Source organism: Tachypleus tridentatus, chromosome 9, assembly GCF_004210375.1.
Source record: "Tachypleus tridentatus isolate NWPU-2018 chromosome 9, ASM421037v1, whole genome shotgun sequence".
Taxonomy (NCBI): domain Eukaryota; kingdom Metazoa; phylum Arthropoda; class Merostomata; order Xiphosura; family Limulidae; genus Tachypleus; species Tachypleus tridentatus.
Window position 1 is genome coordinate 124976217 of NC_134833.1, and position 22608 is coordinate 124998824.

Genomic DNA, 22608 nt, shown 5'->3' on the forward strand with positions numbered 1-22608 from the left:
AGAAGAATGTTATAAAATAATACCAATCATTTACTTCATTGTTATGTAAGCACATTACCTGATTATAAGCTATTTGATTTGAAATACAAATGATTAATAATTTAGCCTAAAGCCACAACTGAGCATTTGGTACAAGTATTTACATATTTCTACTTCATGATATTTATCTTTGCATATGATCATTACAAAGAGAAAGAACCGCCAGACACTAATCTTGCATGATTAAAGTTAAAGATTATCAAATATAACAATAATATGTTGCATTATAAAAAATAAACATTCTTTAGTAAAGGAGATAGTTTATTAATCACAATAACAGAAAACGCGTAATAAGAAAATCATAAGTACAAAAAGTAATCGAAGTATGCGATATAAGCAGACATAATTTGCATAATTGAAAGTAGCGAACAGTGATAACTGCAAGGTCAGACAGGGATGTAATATTTAAAATAATGAGAAATGAATTACTGAAATAAACTGAGGGAGCAATGCCAATGATAAAGAAGGTGCTGGGTTACTATAGATAACGAAGACATTTAATAGTGAAAGGAACAAAAGTATGAATAGTTGAAACTGACGAAAGTTTATAACAGTGAATAAGGAAGGAAATTAAACAGATGCACTATTAAAAACAAACTTTGATTTTAACAGTTTACACGCAAACACAAAACATCAATATTGCTTATAGAATATTTTAAACTAGTAACAGCACTTACTTGACCAGCAAATAACATAAACAACGTCGTTACGAAGATACTTATATTGTTCTTTATTCACTTTTTACTAGAAAAATTGCATAATTTGTTTTTGTTAGTAAGCTATACAAGCTTCAAAGCTTCTAATTTATTGTTTTTATCACCTTATACTAGCCACGTGGTCTGTAAAGCTTCTAATTTATTGTTGTTACAAGCTTGTGCTAGCCACGTGGTCAGCAAAGTTTCTAATTTATTGTTGGTACTAACCTATGCCAGCCACGTGGTCTCTAAATTTTCTAATTTATTGTTAGGACTAACCTATGCTAGCCACGTGGTCTCTAAAGTCTCTAATTTATTGTTAGGACTAGCCACGTGGTCTGCAAAGCTTCTAATTTATTGTTGTTACTAGCTTGTGCTAGCCATGTGGTCAGCAAAGTTTCTAATTTATTGTTGGTACTAACCTATGCCAGCCACGTGATCTCTAAATTTTCTAATTTATTGTTAGGACTAACCTATGCTAGCCACGTGGTCTCTAAATTTTCTAATTTATTGTTAGGACTAACCTTTACTAGCCATGTCGTCTGCAAAACTTCTAACTTACTGTTGTTATCAACTTGTACAAACCACGTGATCTCCAAAGCTTCAAATTCATTGTTGTAACTAACCTGTACTAGCCACGTAGTCTCCAAAGCTTCACGTCCTGTTATTCCGTCTCGGGAACATGAAAAACCAAAATCGTCGCATTGAATTGAATGACAAACATCCTTGTTAAACTTCAAAAGACTCTCCTTGATGATCGTCATCAGTCTCTCCAAAAGCAAGTGATCTGAGCAATTGGTCACACCAACCTTAAACTTAGCAGGAGCTTGAAGTGATGTTGTTGGAAGTTCACCTGGTCAGATATTGTTTGAAGTGAAGAAGAAAAGCATACATTGAGGAATAAAACAATATTATGACTTATTTCATAGCTGGAATTTGGGTACAAGTTTAACAAAAAAACATTTTTTTCCAAGAGTTAAAAAATAGAATACAGGTCTGGGTTATGGCAACATACACGTTCAACTATATAAAAACATTAGAATTTATTAATTAAGGGAAAAATATAAGAATAGCTAATTACAGTGAATATTTCTAACGTTTGAAAATCAATCAATCAATGTAATATAAAGCATGGTTTTTAATAAATGAATGACATTGGTTTAGTAATTATTAGTTATTTAGATTATATAACAGAGAAAAGACTGAATAATCTTTTACTAAGGTAAACTTCAGGCGCGAGCTCCTACATAGCCAAGAGTTCTGTTCAATTGCCGATCTTGCACATACGTAGAACATTCCTTAACACAAATGAAAAAGTTCTTTTATGATAACTGCTCGGCCCATCGACGTTTTTGTATGTTTTTTGAAGTTCGCGCAAAGCTACTCGAGGGCTGTCTGCGCTAGCCGTCCCTAATTTAGCAGTGTAAAACTAGAGGGAAAGCAGCTAGTCATCAACACCCACCGCCAACTCTTGGTCTACTATGTTACCAACGAAGAGTGAAATTGACCGTCACATTAGAAGGCGAGCATGTTTGTCGCGTCGTGAATGCGAACCCGCGGCCCTCAAATTACGAGTCACACGCCTTAACCCACCTAGCCATGCCGAGCCTGTACGTTTTTAAACGTTGTAATTGTGATAAATACAAATTGTAATTGCATTACACAGAATTGCCGAGTTGTCAAACACTGAATATTCTACAAAATTATCCAAACACGTTTTATACGATACTCAACGTTGCCAAAAACCAAACATGCTTCACATGACTACTCAACGTTACCAAAGAGTAAACACGCTTTACATGACTATTCAATCATACCAAACACTAAACACATTTTACGTGACTACTCAACGTTACCACACGCTAAACACGCTTTACATGACTACCCAAAGTTACCAAGAAAATAAACACGCTTCACATGACTACTCAACGATATCAAACATTAAACACGTTTTACTTGACTACTCAACATTACTAAACACGCTTTACATGACTCTCTGTTGTTAAAGCTGTTGTGTTTATTTATGCTTCTTGTTAGTGTGAATATATAGTGTGTTGTTGTTGGGCTTAGAATTCTTCTGCAGTAGGTGTCTGTGACTTGCTGGTGATAAATTCGAAAAAAATACAGCACTCACTTCACTTGTTTTTTAAAATAATATACATAATCGAAACAAGCTAAACGTATATACAACATAATTCTTTACACTGTAGAGATTATATATATATCATAAACACTGTTTATATAGTTCTCTTCTTTTTTGTCAAAAGTCCACTTAGGTCTATTCAAATACTTCAGGATTTTATTTGACAAACCGAATTATCTTCTCTATTACTACTGTACTACTTTTCTGAGTGTAGTTTACTTACAAATCTAGCGCCACTTACCACATTCATATATTACTCTTACAGTAATCATTTGGTCTTCTTTTTTCAAAATATATGTTCCTTTTGTCAACGTGCACTGATTTAATTACTCTAGAACCATGCTTTAACGGAATAAATACTTCTTCTTACCTTAGTTTCCATTGTTAGTCTTACTCTAACATATTAAACGTTAGGCCTATCACTTAAATTCACGCCGAACCTCTCCTTGGCCGAAACTTTACCTCGTTCTGATATTGTCTATCTGATGTTCCCTGCTTATCTTGTACCATTTATGTTTTTATTGCTAAATTATCTGCTCGCTATATTCTCGGCATCAATTTGTTACAAACATAACTTCCAATATCATCTGCTCTTAGCTATTTTATAATAATAAAAACTAAATAATCATAAAATATTCATTCATAAAATAAACTAATTATTACTAATTTACACATTTAAAACACTTCCCTACGTTATAGAACGTTCTACAGAGATGGGCTTTTCGTCATGATAAATTATTATAATCACACATCACCAAGCTACCTTTTATAATTAAACTATGTAGCCACAGTTTATAGAAATATTTCAAATAAACATCCTCACCTTTATCTCTAGAAAGGTATTTTGTTACTTAACATTTAACCGCTTTAAAAATTCAACAACCAATGGTATACTATCTCAGCTAACAATTGTACCTACCAAGACAGTCAGGAAGACTGTCAATGCCATGGATCCGCTGAAAATCCCATATTCCTTGTAGTGGATCACATTCAACGTAACCCCGACGGACAACAGAGAAAGCTTCCCCCATAGAAAATCCATCCATGCATCTAAATCGGCACCTGAAAACTCCATTGTTTGATTGACAGTTTATCTGACCATTGGCCGGTGCATTAAGTACACCACATCCCCGTCCTAAAATTAAAAAAAAATTAAACAATTTTCCTACAGCGCTCGTGAGTTTTAACCTATAAGATGCCGATAATATTTACAACATATCCATATAACACGATCAACAAGTTGTAACATATTAATGCACTTTTATTATTAATTATAACGTAATTATTAATATTTTTAAGTAAAATAACACCAGACAGTCAATGATCGAAGATTCAGGGTCCTACCAACATTTTGAAGTATTACTACCCTATATAACATATCTAGCTTTTGGAGCATTTTCTCAATGTTTACCTACTAACAGCTCCATATAAACAGCTTTCGCAATCCACTTACTTATTAACACTCATTTTATCTCAACATCAAAGACAAAGAGGGAAATGCGCATATTAAAGTATTTTCGGTCTCAGTTTGATATGAATGAAGCCACATTATCAGACATTAACATATCTCAGCCAACTTACCTGTTAACACTGAACCAATTAATTTTGTTCTCTACTTATGATGGGGTGCTTGGATCTGAATAATATTTTTGAAGATCATGTGATTAAATCGGATATGATGTTTCGAGTAGACTCTAATACTATTATCATTACATACAAGTGCTTGAGCCAGTGCTGCAACTGTACTGATAAAGATCTTAACGTCATGATTAATAAGTGTATGTCATCAATACCCATGAAGTTCCTACGATAATATCATTATACTTACTAGTGCTTGAGTCGGTCCGGGCAGGTTCCTTGATGATAATTTTATACTTGCAGGAAGTATGCGTCCTTAACTCGTGATCAGTTGCATGGCATGTGTTCTCGTGCGTACCGTGGTTCGATACTGATAGGAGGGAACATTTAACTTCAGCATTTTCTCCACTAGCAGTGACGAAGACAGGATAATCAACAGTCACGGTTTGTGGTTCTTCTGTCTCAAAACTCTGATCCTGACAGGCCCCCACAACAGGTTCCGGAACCACACGCTCTGTAGTAAAATATTACTTGCACTATGCATTATTGATAACTATTTATTATACAAACTATTGAGCATCCAATCGAGACAAATAGTGACTATATTATTCTTGCTAATACAATACAAAACCTGACAAGTATCTATAAAACACGTTTGGGCAGTTGTTATTCTTTAGCGCAGAGCTAAATAATAGGTTACTATACACGGTCCAATGCGGGGAATCGAACCCTAGAATTTAGCATTGTAAGTCCATAAGCTTAAAGCTGACCTGTTGGGTACACGTTTTGCTAACACCAACATTTAAGTTATAAACACGCAGCTGCAGGACTTACGAAATGTTCAGCATCTTCTTAGAGAAATACGTAGTAAAATTCTACGTATGAATTTCAATTTTGTTGAAAAGACACGTAGCAGTCACAGAAAATAAATCCAGTGAGAGAACCACACTCTCTGAACATAAGACAATTTTAGTTAATTTTTTGGGCGCGAGTAAGTTTTGTGATGGAGCTCTGAACTTCGGAACTGACTAGCCTTCTTCAAGTCCGTGCGATATGACAAAATACTGTCACTTTAAGTTGTGGGTGCATAATAGGAGTGATAGCCAATCCCTTAACGTGGCTAGTTAGGTTAGGTCTGGCTGTCTTTGATCAGTAGTTAAAAGTTAAATACGTTTGCAGACAGCCTCATTAACTTTGTGCTAAATACACTTAATTTTATTTCTAAGATATATTATGTATTCTCAGATTTATAGTCTTAGTTTAAGAACAAAGAAGGGATTTTCGCTCAGTTTTCCTCGCTTGATGGACTATGCTGTTTTACAAAATTCAACAAGTTTTTAACGTTTTACTTACTTCGGCATTCTGGTACTTGTGAAGAGTTCCAAGACAGGTCCAACAAGCATGTCAAAGAATCATATTGTAATTGGCTAGTAGGAATGACGTAACCTTCTTCACATACATAATTACAAACTGTTCCAACAAGTAGGCTACTAAGTTCAGACGATTCACAAGTGACGAAACCATGATTTATTTCGGGTGGAGCGTCGCACTTAGAAGCTGAAATAAAATACACTCTTGTGAGGAATATGAATTATTTTGTATAACATCAAGATGCCACCATCAGGTAATAGGGCTTGCTGACACATTTCCAGATTATTACGAAATAAAAGTTCGGTTATGATGATACCAAACATATATGACCAGTGGATTTTTTTACAAATAATATATTTTCTGGAAAAAACAAAACCAAAATGAAGATATTTAAGTTGCTCTACACATTAGTGAGATACAAACATAACGTTTAATGTGTTTAAAATAAAAGAAAAAAATTATTACGAGAACAGAAAATAAAATTCATCACGAATTTGACGTTTTTGGTGCAAAACAACTAAGCTATCTGCGCCTACATCACGAAAACACAACTGAAACAATAGGTAATCTGTAACGTCTGGATCAAAATGATGTAACCTGTCTGGATTCAAATAACATTACTAAAACATCAGCCTGCAATTCATATGATCAACATGTGGCTCCGTAGAAAGTTAGTAAAAAAAAACATTAACCATCTGATAATCTAACTAAATTGCGGGTTCAAAGGAAGCTGATAAAAAAGCAGTAACCCACCAATAACCTAGCTTATGTGATGAACTAAGATAGTTTGTAGACATATGAAACTGATAACCCACTGAGCTAACGTATGTGTTTTAATTAGTTTTTATGTATATGTCTATAGAAAGTTGGCAAACACAATAACCAACTGTTAAACGAAGTTCGGGACTAAAGAAAATTAAAAGAAGAATTTAATGCGCTAATAACTTGACTCGTAATAAGTGGTTAGGGAAGTTCACAAAAAAATTAAGTTCTATATATTCTGGAGTAATAATATATTGACCCCTGACAACCTCAGTCATGTCTGGTTCTAAAGGAAACTCAAACCACCAACTCTCCCCTAACCTTGCTATTATGGGTTTAAAGGAGTGTCTTAAACCACAGAATAAAATACAACCTCAATAATACACATGACACCTATGTAATACATTAATATACATCCTTAATACTAAATAGCATCTTCCTGAAATTAAACATTACTAAACAACTTCATAATGTGGTTTAAAGAAAGTTACATGAACCGTTTGGCAATTTGGTGAGATTAAACATCACTTTGTAGCTTTAACAACATACTGAAGTAAAGTAATTAGTAAGAACACAATCAACTTTTAACTCTTATAGACTTTCTCGAACCGTTTACTGCTAATTAATTATCAATATCTTGGTCTTAAATAAGTTACTAAAAATATTTATACCCACGTGTCCTGATGAAGTGTGGAGTTCGGCAGACGGAACATGTGAATGTACCACTAAGCTGTATATAACTGGAGAACACAGCCAATAATAAAGGACTCATTATTTCTGTAACCAGCGGAAGTTGGGTATCGTCTATTTTGGAGCACCCACAACCGAACGATCACATCTCGCATTTCTTACCTCTTTGTTTTTAAATCGTAAAAAAAATCAAAATATCGTGCTGCGCAGCACACAGTTGTCACAACTGGTCGAAAGCTAAGGGAAAAAAACGGTAAAGGAGAGCTGGAATTTTCTAACGTCTTGTTTGTTTGTTTTTGAATTTCGCGAAAAGCTACACGATGGCTATCTGTGCTAGCCGTCCCTAATTTAGCAGTATAAAACTAGAGGGAGGGCAGTTAGTCATCACCACCCACCGCCAACTCTTGGGCTACTCTTTTACCAACGAATAGTGGGATTGACCGAACATTATAACGCCCCCACGGCTGAAAGGGCGAGCATGTTTGGCGCGACTGGGATGCGAACCTGCGACCCTCAGATTACGAGTCGCACGCCTTAACACGCTTGGCCATGCCGGGCCCTTTCTAACATCTATCCTAATCCGATTCACTAGTTTTATAAACGACGAAAGGAATAAAGGTGCTGAAGTTATGAATTACTCCGTTTTGTCCATTATGTTTACACTACTGATATTCATTAAATTAGCCAGCAGTAGATAGATATCAATTTTGTAAATTTTAGTGCAAACATGGTAGTATTGGTAGCAGTGCGTATAATATATCCATGGGCTATGATGTCATTTAAACTTTATTATTTTAATTTCTTATCTTATTTACTCCTGAGTTTGGAATCATTGTTGTGAGCAGAATCTTTGTTTAGAATTTATCCATAGGGACATTTAATTTCCTGAGTTACATCATAATATATTGCTTTATAGCATCATATGTCATAAAGTCAAGACACATAGCCGTAATAGTGCCTAGTTTCTGTAAAACAACATTAGATAACAAAAGTAACACTCATTACTTATAATCATGATTCTTTGCCACACTAACTCACTTTTTTTTTCTTGAAGCTTCTTCCCAGATTTCTAGTAACAAATTCACAAAGGCTAAGCATATGGATTGTAACATGAAGAGGGATCAGTGAACACCGGGAGACCATACCTCATTGTATTCTAAACATTCTGAAGAAAGGCGTTCTGATTGTACTGGACAAACAGTCAAGTTGAGGAAACATGCAGAACCAACTATTTGTGAATTTTCTGCCCATCTTCAGAAGGTACCCTACACTTTTCGTTCGTTTTATGTACGATAGCATCATTATGGCCTACATCTGTGATCTATCACATGTTGAAGTTTAAAAGTATCATGCCGTTAAAAATTTTAGAAACGTAAATTAATTCTCTAGTAATTATCAACCAGACACAACAATGTCTCTTATATAAGGTTTGTAATAAAAATTAATAATAAACACGCTTTTTCGTAACCCCTATTCCATATTGAATAAGTTGAAATCCTTTGCATTTATCTAAGATTACTTTTAATCTTCAATGTTTATGAAAGTAACAATGAAATCTTTTGAATTTCCTTGTTTCACACACACAGTTGCACTGTCAAAGTATCTTGCTGACGAAATAGACTGCTGCCAAAATACATTAAGCCTGCGCGAGTTTACAGATTGAGGGTCGACAAAAACAATGATTATAATATCTGATAGTATATTTGACCTTTTAAATAATAGATATTCCTTAAGATTGATTGTTTTGGAGTACTAAAGAAAGATTGAGCAAACTGATTTATTCTGGATTGGGCTATATAGAAGGTTTAAAGATTTGAATGAGCAAAGAGTTATTGATGGTACTAAACGTGTTGGTTAACTTGGATGTATGATGTGAGGAATTTATTCTTATCTGATGAAAGGTGACAGTGGTGACAACCTGCAGAATGGTTTTCTGAGATACCTTCTGCACTATAGACTGAGTGAAGATCACTTGGAGCTAGTTCGTTTTTTGTCTCAGTAAGAGCTGCAGATGGATTTAGCAACAGTCGAACAGCTTTTTTTTTATCTGGATACAAACATTTACTTATGAGATGAAGTATTAAATGTGCAGGCAATAAAAACTGAGTTCTGCAAGATACAACAAATATCCTTTAGGTAGTCTATGACAGTCAAGTTTGAACGGAGATGTCACGAGCACTACAGAAGTGTTGATTACTAAGAAATATGGCATCATCAAAGCGAAAACTACCACTGAAAATCTTGAAGCCTCAGCAAAGAGGAAATTATTATTAAAAATCGTGGTGACATTACTGATGTCAAGAATCACAACCTAACCGAATACAAGGAGGCAGAAATTACTTACATAGCTGGTCATGTGACGAAGTGACGAAAATGATGTACAAAAAATTTCGTATTCACGATACTCGGAGGCATTTACTGAAAGAGACAATACTGTTTGTTTGTTTGTTTTAGAGTTTCACGCAAAGCTACACGAGGACTATCTGCGCTAGCCGTCCCTAATTTAGCAGTGTAAGACTAGAGGGAAGGCAGCTAGTCATCACCACCCTCCGCCAAATTTTGGGCTACTCTTTTATCAACGAATAGTAGAATTGACTGTCATATTATATCGCCCCCACGGCTGAATGGGGGAGCATGTCTGGTGCGACGGGGATTCGAACCCGCGACCCTCAGATTACGAGTCGAATACCTTAACCATGCCGAGCCTAAGACAATATTGCACTTCACTCAATCCTTAAAACCCTTTCGACATTTCCTATAGACATTTGCACACATTAAGTATTTACTCCATTATAACTTTTGACATAGTATGTGTACCTTCACAAAATGTGGAAGAATTTTAGTAAAGATTACAAGTTTATTTTATATAAAAAATCAGATTTTTTAATGAAATATTTTTACTAAAGATTTGTTTGTGAAAATATCAAGTCTGTTTCGTTACTACCATGAGTGCGAAGTGATTTCATGTTATGATTAAGAAACTATTCATCGTCCCAAAAATCTCAAACATCATTTGTGTAATCTTGTAAAACTACCTAAATGCATTTCAAACGTTTGTTTTCAGTAATACTTTATATTTTAAGTTGTTTTCTGTCAACTGAAGGGAAGGCAAGGGAAGCCTGAAGTGTCATAACTGTTTACCAGATCATAGAAAAAATAATATTCAAAATTTGTTGCAATAACAAATGTTAACCTATTCAAGGGAAATGGAATTCTTTCAACTATATAGTTGTCTGTAATGACACATATTAAATATGTAGATGTGTTTTCTGACTAAAACAATCACGTGCTTGACTCACTTGTTTAAGATAATCGTGTTTTCATTCATATCAAACTGAGAGCACATTGTTTTTTTTCTAAACTCCAATTCTATCATTCTAGTAAACAAAAAAAAAACATTTATGAAACAAGAGTGCTTAAGAAGTTTACTAAATGAGTTCTTTTTCAACATCGGTAGCTATGTTTCTGTTGTTAAATTTGTAAGGATTTATTAGCAGTTGTTTTCTTTCAGATTTGATGATTCACGATTTTGAAGCAGCTTTAACAAATGTGAATAAAATGTGTCCTTACTAAACAACATGCATAATGTTTTGCTTTCACATTTACAAATGAGCAAGGTTGTATTAGGTTTACTTACAGTGCTAAAGACACTTTGTTTTATAACACTGCAGGAGGTATTTCTTTTAAAGATAGTTTTTATTATTGTGTTGAGACTTCGTCTTAGTGATAAATAGTCTGCCAGTTTTATTTGGTCTCGACTTTTATTTCTTGTTGTTGCAAATAGTAACATCTCAGTTATATATATGTTTCAGTTTTTGTCCATATTATAAAGATGACATTCACTGTTGGTCCTCTCTTCTTAAATATATTTTTTAATATTATTGTTCAGTTAGTAGAAACAAATATCTTTCAATTTTTGTGCATCTGTTATGATACAACTTTTATGGGAGAGATATTTTAGATTTTATACAGAAATAACTGTTTTTCAAGTGTTACTATATTTGGTAATCTAAAGTAAACATGAGTTTACTAAAACGAGTTTTAGCGAAGCAAAGGATTGAGTGCATTACGCTTTCGCACAGTGTAGTCATAGATATTGAACAGTGCACAAATGGCGGATATTTGGCTTCGTTTTATTGGTGGATTCACTCCAGTTACATACATAATGCTCAGTGGTATATCCTAACATACCTTTGATGGTAATTCTGTAAGAACAGCGAGTGGACACACGTAACTCAGGATCGGTTGCCTCGCAGTAGTTTTCATATTCTCCTGGTTCGAGTTGTCCAATTACAGTACATTCTACTTCAAGTTCAGTCCCATCCACCGCCTTAAACCTGGGTTTCTTCACATACCCAAATCCATTTTCAACCGTAAGTGTTTGGTCCTGACAATCTTCAGGGTCGTAAGTTGGAGGTACAATTCCTGAAAAAAGGGGGTTTGTCACTGCAAGTTTTTTGTTTACTTCTATATGAAGCAACAGTTCCAAATAAAAAATACTGTTAGAAATAAATATCCTTTAAAGAGCATTTGGGACTGTTTTGCGTAAAAACCTTAGAGTTGATAAATATATTCTAAAATAATTGGACAAGTTTGTAAAATAAGTCAGCTATACTTACAGCTATGTGATGATGAACAATGCTTACACTGTAGATGTAGTTACTTATATGTACATTTAAAGTTTATGTGGTCAATAAAAACAATAACACACAAAAGTATAACAGCTTTCGAAAGAAGGCCCTTACTTCTTTAGATAATGTTTATATTATACGTCTGGTAGCAGTAATTTTATAGAAATTGAATACGTTGTATTAAAACAATTTGAATAGTTGTTTTTTAAAGCGTTCCGTTGTAAGACTGTCACGCCCAAAGCACACCACTCCTTCTACCTTTGTTTCCATAATCAGTCTAGTATAAGAGGACGAATTTCTCAGTGCCCGTTTGAATAGTCCGATTGCATGGAAATCCATAGGTGTTGCGTGAGCAGTTTGACTGGTACGTCATCGTATGGAATAGCAGGAATACATGTTTTATTCTCAAACTGTTTCAAGTTAGTGATAGATAAATATATATATCGTCATCCATATTCTTTTGTTTTACAATGCCATTAAGCACAATGGGCATCCTTGTCTTTTAAAGTCTAAATCTCTAATTTGAACAAACCTTTATGGCTTGAGTATATGAATATTTTGCATTATAAACGGATATTATAGAGCTATCTTAAAAGTAATATATTTTCACTGACATCAATCTACGTAAATGGCACTAAACAATGTCAAAATGTGGTTATGATACATGTTTTTCTTTAGTAACTTTATATTGACTGTGATTATCAAGGGGTTTTCTTATTTGTTTATTAAAAACCATTTTAATATAACGTATTCAACCATCTGTGTGGTTATCCTCAGGCCTATTATATACTTACTGACTCTAGAAATAACTAGGGATGTATACACTATAGTGTTTTAAGGATATTCTTATTATACAACATACTTGTTCACTCTGATAATAGCGAGGGATTTAGACACTATGGTGTTAATGGATGTCTTTATTAAATAATATAATTCTTTACTCTGATAACGGCTAGGAATTTAGACATACTGATGTTTGCGAGTATCATTTTTAGACAATATATTTATATACCTTGTTAATTACTGATATAAACACTATGGTGTAAAAGGTTTTTACCTCGACATTCTTGTATACTGATAATAAATATATATTTGTACATCCTGTTGTTTATTTATATCCTTATTCGACGACATACTTGTACACTCTGGATCCATGGTGCTGTTCCAATTAGGCGCCTGGCATTGTATTACAGTCTTTTTAAGCTGTGTTGTCGGAATAACATATCCCACGTCACAAACATATTCACAGATGGTCCCTTTAATATAGTTAGGCCTGCTCCCTCTTATTGTATCACCACGAGTATGGCCTGATTCTCTTGTTTCACTTTCTTTACACTTCAGAAAACCGTTCTTAGGCTCCATGGGCTTCATGCACTGGACCGCTGACAAAACACAAATACAATAAAATAAAAGTATACACATGCATTGATAAAAACTATTACTACTTTTATATGCGATAGTGTGTGCTAACTTATTAGTCAGAATTTAATTGTGCTATCATAGGTAGGGATTGTTGAAATATCACAGTCAGTTTTGTTTTGTTTTTCGTAAGATTACTGATAAAAACACACTGCTGTGTTACCTTAAACAAAAATGCATTTAAGTGGCATTATAAATATAAAAAAAAATATTGTCACGTAAGTAAAGATACGTCATTGTGATATGGTAAACGAATATACATCATCGTAGTATTATGAATAAAAATGTATTATTGTTATATAAGTAAAAATACATTATTGTAGTATCATACTTAGAGATGCATTGTTTAGATGTAGGTATGTTACTATTGTGTTATAAAATATGCATTGTTAGGATATTATCAAAACTAAACTATTGAAGTATTAAGAGGAAAGACCATTTTTGTGGTATGATAGATAAAGCAATAGGGGGCGTTTACCTGCTGTTATTCAAACTATAATCATTCATACAGAGGTACTCGTTATTGTGATACCATAGAAACGAGCATCATAGTCTAGTATCACGAATACAAACATATTGATTAAAAAACAAAATAAACCTGCAACAGATCACAACATAACCTAAAAAAGATGACTCCATCCGTAGACTTTTTGGTCTGGCAACCATTCATTATTATCCAAAATAGTGTAACTATTTTTACTGCTTTTCATTATTTTCTGTAATATTTCTAACCATGATGTGATTCCGTTCAGGTAAAATACGTTTTTCTCACCGTACAATACGAACAGTGAGATTAAACGATTAGATCTATGAAGTGATTTTAATTTTATTATTTCCATTTCTCTAACGCTAAATCTGATCGTTCTTTTAGTTTCACCGGTGTATACACACCAATATTCATTTTTAATTTCTAGACACCTGTTGTTTTTGTTTCATTACAATTATTATATCACTTTAATTTTTGACTAATTTTATTCATAGCTTCGTTTATTTGGAATTAAACACAAAGCTACACAACAGGCTATCTGTACTCTGCCCACCATGGGTGTCGAAACCAGAATTTTAGCTGTATGAGTACGCAGATACGTCGCTGTACCACTGGTGGGCTCATAATTTTATATAGTGAAGATATTTTTCATATTGACAAGTTGAAAGATGAAGAGTATCTGCCTGTTATTGAAACCGTTAACATCACAGAATACGAATTTGAAACTGTGTATTTTAAACGTTGACTATATCAATATTTTAATTTAGGTTTCACACGAGTTTGTCAGACAAACACATCGTTGTAGTATCATAGCAACGGATACCATACTGCAGTATCATATGGGTAAGTATTTTTGTAATAGCATAGAGAACAGTACATTATGATGGCATCATGGATGGGTCTACATTGTTACAGCATCAAAGAGACAAGCACATTATTATGGTATCATGGATAGAATTATATTGTTATAGTACGAGAAAGAAGAGTACAATATTATGACATCACGGATGGAACTACATTGTTAGAGTACCACAGAGAGAAGTACAATAGTATGGTATCTTGTATCGGATTGCACAGATACAGTATTGTGGTATCGTATTATTGTACTATAGTTGTGGGATCATTAGATTAAATTATTGATTTAACTATCAATCTTTTATATCCACAACTACGTGGCCAAGTGTTTAAGGCGTTCGACTCGGTACTTTAGAAGACTTACGTAAACACTTAACATCTTGAGTGATGTTCCAAGTAAACCCTTGACAATGGAGAACCTTTCTGTCCGCAAACTCTTCCAAGATCTCGTATCCAACGTCACAGTAGTAGCGACAAGAGGCACCAGGAGGATAGAGCCCATCTGCTACTTCCGGTTCACAGTGTACAAACCCATTGGCGGGGTTTTCGGGACGAGAGCAGAATGGCCGTTCTAAAGGCTGTCTTTCTCGTTCTGGCAAAAGTTAATTACAGTAGTGTGAAATCTGAAGTGTAATAGTCCATGTTTTATATTTATTCCTAATAAAAACTGACACGTTAGAAAACAAGTTAGAAGATTAGAGATCCTGTCACATATACTGTATAGCAAAATGTATATTTGTCGTTAACCACAAAGTCACACAATCAGCTATCTGTGCTATGCCCACCACAAGTATCGAGGTTAAAAATTTGGTTATTTTTGAAATTCAAGAGTAAGGTCTTACTGAATTATAATATTAAGTTGTTTTTCAAATTTAAGAAATGATTATTATTAAAATAACAGGTGTGTAAGGGATGCTCAAGTCTGAATGATTTAACAGTATGGAGAAAGAGTGAACAAAACGGTTCTTGATAGTTAAGGACCTGCAGCTAATTCTGGTTGAGTGTAAAAAGGAAGTTACTACGAACGGTAAACAGTAGTAAAGAAGTACTAAGTTAACTAACTGTAAGATTACAGTTCTAGTGATGAGTGAGAAAGAATTGATACAGATAGTGAACAGTGGTCAGTTACTATTAAATAAACTAGCTGTAAGATTACAGTTCTAGTAACGAGTGAGAAAGGGTTGATACAGATAGTGAACAGTAGCGAATAAGTACCGGGTTAGTTAAGCGTAAGAATATGTTGTGGTTGAGTATAACAGCATGTTAAGTTTAGTTAAGTTTAGGTTACTTAATACTCTTTAAGTAATAATGATTCTTACACACTAGCTTAATGTTTACTCTGACATTTAAACATCACTGATTCCTACACTAACCTAATACTAATTTTTGTTTTTAGTGAATACCGACTCATATACTAACTCATTATTTGCTAATAATCTAGTCCTAAGGCTACAGTAATCCGACAGTAATAAAGAGAACTCTAACACTCCGTTACACTCTACTTACTTTTACACTCAACTTTCTGGGTACTGTTCCATGTCGACCCTTGACATACAATGACTTTGTTAGCAATATGTTCGTCCAGAATCTCGTAGCCTTCTTTACAGTTGTACCAACACACCGTACCCAGGGCATACGTCTCATCCTTGATTTCAGGTTCGCACTGAACCATTCCGTTTTGAGGTTCCTTCGGTTCGGGACACCGAGGCCGTTCAACCATCACTAATTATGAATGTTATTAACAAATGTACTTAAATTAGCTGGAGTACCCGCTCGTTGGACGGGTGAAATAAGAACTCGTTTTTGAAAGAATAGAAAATTGTGCTTTTATTTTTTTTATTATAATAATAATCATTAAAAGTGCAATGAAAACAGAAAAATGAACCAATAAAGAAAATAAAGATATACTGTTTTCAATAGTTCCATCGATATGAAATTAGTTAAAGGGTCCAACCTCCACATGACCGTCCTCGTGTCATCCTGTATCACTGTATCAAGTTTGATGATGGTTGATTAAGTAATGTGGAAATGTATAAGTAACAGCTACACACACACATATTGTAAGTTATTTATATAGAGAGCCGGTTTATTTTAAAATATGTAAGTTTATGTGGATCTGTGGCAAAATTCTTGTTAAATAATAATAATTATTATTATTGCAAATTCTACAACCGATTAACCTGATATTCACTATTTGTTGTGGTTATAACTATTTAGATAGATACTTCCTTTACAGTCGAGTAATAATTCAAAGGTTACAATTGAGTAATAATTGTATGCGCGTGTTTCATATCAAAACAACACCTGGCTCTATCTGCTGTGTTCACTCAAGGGAATCGACACCTTCATTTTAGCATTGTAAGTCCATAGACGTAAAGTTCTCCTACTGAGGGACTCTATATTAATTAACGATAACAATACAAAATTTCCCCACTGTACAATATTTCAGGAACGTTACAAGGTTACAGTGTCGGTCAGCACAAGTAGAGCAAACACATTAAATCTGTGGCATTTACTTTGTTGTTACATCGCTTACGATGCGGAAAAGTATTACTGCTTCAGTTTTGATAAGTTGCAACTCAGGTGTCCGTGTTACACTACGGTAACAGTTTGCGTTGGAAAAGCATCAAGAGACAAGGTACCTGATAAATCTAGCAGAAAATATATAAAGAGACAACCTATATAAATGTAATAGTACTGTCTGTTGTATGTCCATATAACTACAACCCATGGTGTCGATGAATCTTCACCAAAATTAGTACAGAGCTTTTTTAGGTTCATGCGAGAGAACATACAAAGTTTCAGATTTGAATTTTGCGTTTGGCGTTTTTTTACCACTACTTCGCCTCTGTAGATAGATATTCACCAAATATAATATGGAAGTTCATAGGATCCATATAAAGCTACAAATAATTTTTTAGTTTTGAATATTGCGGTTTTAAAGGGCATTTTCACTTCTTTTTTTTACCTCTACTTTGTCCTCTGTTGATGAATCTTTACCAAATTTCTCATGAAGGTTTGTTGGGTTCATGCAGAGATGCATGAAAGTTTGCAGTTTCACATTTTATGTTTTATTCAATTAGTTATAATGGAAGTAGCTTTTCATGTCCTAACATAACCTTTTGTTTATGATATATTAACATAACTTCTGTCCAGTGGATGGGTACTCTAGCTAGTAAGAAAATAAAAGTCTATTTACCTAAACACAATGGTGGATCGCCGGACCATTGAACGTCAGTTCCGCCCCATTCACACGTGACAGATAGTCTACCGACTAATTCGTACCCTGGCATACACTGAAATTTGCACGTGCTGCCCCAAGCATTGCCATTCGTGCATGTTTTTAGTCCACGATCCGGAACACCAATGGATGAACACCTTCGAACTATGTGTATTTAGAAGTTGAAGGACTGTTACTTTTCTCATGATATTTTACTTGAAAATATCAGTTACACAAATATCCATTATTTCTGAAGTTATTACGATTCATAATTATATAAATTTATTTAGTTATTTGGGTGCAATAAAAAATTCAGTGAAAGTTTAATAGAAAATAAATACGTTTCAAACAATGTTAGCTTTCAGTCTAAAGAAGCTTTGATTCCTCTTGAATGGCAGTTTTGTAACACTTACTCTTATGTTAAGCTAATACTCACATTTACACTAAACTAGTATTTATTCTTGCAGTTATCTAACATTTTCTTTTACAGTAAATTATTACTCCTTCTATACAGATAAGCTCTAGACCTACCTGGTTTCGGGTAATAATGATGATATTATTACATTATTTTACACTGAACGTTTACTTTCACTTACTCTGAATGATTACTTTCTTTTACACTAAAATATCATTTACTAGAGAAAGTACACGGCTTAGTTGGGGTTATTAGGTTTCTAAATGATTATGTTAGTGTGTGTACTCTGAAACTATTTTAGTTGGAAGAGCAGCCAAAAATATTTAAAATATTTTCTTTTCCTATAAACATACAAAAATTTCTTTTATGTAGGATTTTTCGTAAGGTTGTCTCTTTAAAAATATGCGTATGCGATTGCGCACACGCATGTAGATGAGATAAATAATAATACCTACCCAGGTGCACACCTTCAGGGTTCACTTAATATTTTGTAATGAAAGGAACCACTTCTTTTCTATGCAGTTTTTAGCACAAAAAGATGCACACTTGCATGCACGCACGCACGTAGATAAGTAGCAATACCCAGGTGCAAACCCTCAGTGTCAACTTAGTAGGAGTGCAAAATTTTAAGGTTGCTAGGCTCTTTCCGTTTGTAACTATGGTAATTACACATATACAGATACACGCATGTGCACGCTTGCAGCACAAAAGTGTGTGTTTGTCCGTGATTCATATTCGTGGTATAAGGAGCCACTTCTTTTCTGTGTGGTTCTTCGTTAGACTGCCTCATTAAAAAGATATGCATTCGTGCACGTACGAGAATAACTTAAGTAAAAACACTGAGGAGCACACTTAGTATGTGTGCAAAACTTCAGGTTTTTAAGTTCTTTCTTCTTGGAGTTATGACGGTTAAACACAGACACGTCCTTTTACTATTATAGATTCTAAGAGTAAGGTAGTAATGACTCCTACACTTACACAACATTTTCTCTTATAAAAAACTAATAATCTAGTCCTAAGATTACTGTTAACCTGAAAGTGATAAAAAACACTCTAGCACTCCGTTACACTCTACTTACTTTTACACTCAACTTTCTGGGTACTGTTCCATGTCGACCCTTGACAGACGACGACTCTGTTAGCGATATGTTCGTCCAGAATTTCGTAGCCTTCTTTACAGTAGTACCGACATACTGTACCCAGGGCATACGTCTCATTCTCTGCTTCAGGTTCGCAGTACGCTATGCCGTCCTGAGGATCCACGGGCCGAGGACATCGCTCAGTCATAACAGGATGTTCTTGTTTGTCTTGAAATAATAAATCCTATCAATAGTCTATAAAAGCAGTAGTAAATCATAACATACATGTATTTACTAACCAGAGTCAATCTGTTGCCAGACTTAGTGCCAGTTAGCTTTCAGAGATTCCAAGTGTTATAAACAATTATACACTTCAACTGTTGCCAGTTTTACATACGCTGTCGATGAGCAGCCACAGAAACCATAGTGAGAATAAGTTATCACAATATAGTGTCATTTAATGTATCTCAGAATGGCTGGTATGGGTATTAACACTTTTACTAATAAAGCAGAGAACAACGTTGCGACCTTTCTATGTCATCTTCAGGTTAAAAGTTTATAAACTGACGCAACAAGAGACAGTTATATATTGCTGGTCTGTTACATCTAGTATACTGCAAACCTCGTAAGCTATAACTGTAATAAACGCTTATTACTCGGATAACTATGGATGTTTGATCAGGAATATTTACATATTTCGAACATTACAAACCGTTTAATTTTAATAAATTAAATTCAGACGTTAGGGTTTCTACAAATACATCGTATAATTTCAGCGAAAAAAAAAAACATCAACAAAAACTCGCGTGTGAAGAAGCTAGCTAGCTTCCCATCAAGTGAACTGTACTGATATTAACTTCAAACTAATTCATTCATCGTGAACCGCCGGTAAAATATTCAGTTCCAGACGAGCTAGAAGATGTATTTTTTGTTTGTAAAACTTTTATATATAAATCGTTCTTTTTAATAAACGTTGTTATATATTGTGTTATTGTTTGTATAGTAAAATATATTTGTGTTAAGAAAGACAACTGTGCGTATCAATCTTGTTGGCAAATATCATATATTTAATACATATCAACAATTAATTTCTGAATCAAATTACAATTTAACTCGGTTTCAGGTTATTTTAAATCGTAATACGTAACATAATAAATTGGAGGCTTGTACGAAATAAATTATAATACGTAATATGTAATATTGTTTCTTTGTTTCTCTGTTTCATTAGGAGTAACTATCTTCCTACAAGGTAGTTTTATACCTTTTATATTAAACATATAAGGCTTGCAATTAGATCTTAAATCCCACAAAAAGTGTAATCCCATCATTGTTATGGTCGTATATAGATATTCACTCTCTCACAAAGATAGCTTTCTTACTAGTGTACATTTTACTTTTCCCACATTTCAGCCCTACATACCCAAGTTTTAACCACCTATCCTTTAAGCACGATGCTGTTTCGTGTATTTATTGGAATTATTTTACGTGATTACATTTTTATAAATAAGTAACTTGCAATCAGTAGAAATTCTTCCAACAGAGCCTAACTGAGAGCTGTATGTTGTTTCCTTATCTAACTTCCCCGTTCTGTAATGATATGAAAATATAACAGATATCGATGCCAAGCTGTGTGCCCTTTCAATATATTATATGACATACCTGAACATATTGGCGGGCCATTTGTCCACTGGACATAATTTTGGTCACCTTCGCAAATAATAGATGATTTTCCAATGAGTTCGTATCCTTGCACACATATAAATCTGCAAACGCTACCCCAGGCGGTGCCATTTGTACACTTCATTAATCCGTTCTCTGGGATATCGATATTTGGACATTTTTGTACTAAAGTAATGAAAAAAAAAAAAAGGATTCAAAATCTAGTTGTGGAAGTTTGTGAAAAAAAAAAAGAAGACACACACACATTTTACGTGATCAGAACTTGAATATTTTATAATTTAGTAAAATAACATATTGAAAATTATACAACATATTTAATGACATTTTTAGTTGAATATTTGTAAAGTTTAGTGCTTACGATCGAATGTGCCTCAGATCTGGAATTGAAAACAATACTCATAACCTCTTTCTAACCAAATCAAAAGAAATAACATCGTTATTTTTTGTTATTAAGCACATACAAAGGACTCTCTGTACTCTACTCTTGTATTGATACCCAGTTTTTAGCAGTATTTGTTCGCAGACATGCCGCTGTGGTACTACTGGGGTCACTTTTTCCATTAGCTAGTCAGGCTTAATTTTAGAGTCCATACATCAAAATAAACAATATTTCTGTTCCATCATCCAATTAGACAAAGATACATTTAGATAAAACAAGGGGAGGAGCACTGATGTGTAGTTTGCCTTTTCTGAATGATTATTAAATAACATAGGAAACAGTCAGGGCAAATGCTTCCAAAATAGACTGAATTTTACATTTTAACTTTCAAATACCCCAAGACCATTGAGGGGACTAACTTTCCTTGATTTCCATAAACAGTTGTTTCCGCCCCACATTGAAGTATGAAATAATTCTCCTGTAAATAGTCTTTTGATCTTCACATGCAATTTATCTGCTAACAGAAGTGGTCTTCAGATATTTTTGTATTGTTCCTTTTTCGTACACCACGAACTGATTACTATTGGTATTGTAATTTTAACCTTAATAACCATAAACTGAGAGTATTATAATTTTTTATTTACACACAACTTTCGCCAGAAGATCTTTCTATTCCATCCGTTTCGGTTGACCGTAGTCTTAAAGCAAAATGAAACTATCTAGTAAGTTTTGATAATTTTCATCATCTTTAAAAGTATAAAATTTATTGTGTGGTCGTTTCACAAAATGTTGATGTTATTCAAGAGATGACCACTTAGCATCACTAAGATACTGCTTTTAGGACGGCAAAATATTACATGTTGCTCTTAACATAAAGCATTTGAATTATATTGGAGTCGCTATTAGTTAAAAATCATTCAATGAACTGTAGGATTAGAACGACATTGTTATCATTCTTATTCAAAGCAGGTGAAATAAATATAGAACAACATTATTGTTGCTACTAGTATTAAGTATTTACTATTTATTAATATTTAGTTATAGGGCACTACTGTTACCTCTCCTAATTAAATGTGGTTGAAATAAATGAAGACAACTGTTATTGTAGCTCTTAAGAATAATATTTTACTTAGATGTATAGTAACACCACTGTTGCCCCAAGTAA

At 33.9% G+C, this 22608-nt stretch overlaps 1 protein-coding gene across 2 annotated transcripts in view; it reads right to left on the reverse strand.

Annotated features, from left to right (window-relative positions):
• LOC143226281 (uncharacterized) overlaps positions 1-22608 on the reverse strand; it is an 86536-nt gene that overhangs the window by 29560 nt on the left and 34368 nt on the right. For both annotated transcript variants that reach the window (XM_076457038.1, XM_076457039.1), the window contains exons 8-18: positions 21044-21229; positions 19385-19612; positions 17870-18055; positions 16177-16392; positions 15035-15262; positions 13046-13291; positions 11470-11703; positions 5809-6012; positions 4706-4969; positions 3797-4012; positions 1361-1587 (exon numbers count right to left, since the gene is read on the reverse strand). In XM_076457038.1, the coding sequence (XP_076313153.1) occupies positions 1361-1587; positions 3797-4012; positions 4706-4969; positions 5809-6012; positions 11470-11703; positions 13046-13291; positions 15035-15262; positions 16177-16392; positions 17870-18055; positions 19385-19612; positions 21044-21229 (2435 nt within the window). The remainder of the gene's footprint in view (positions 1-1360; positions 1588-3796; positions 4013-4705; positions 4970-5808; positions 6013-11469; positions 11704-13045; positions 13292-15034; positions 15263-16176; positions 16393-17869; positions 18056-19384; positions 19613-21043; positions 21230-22608) is intronic.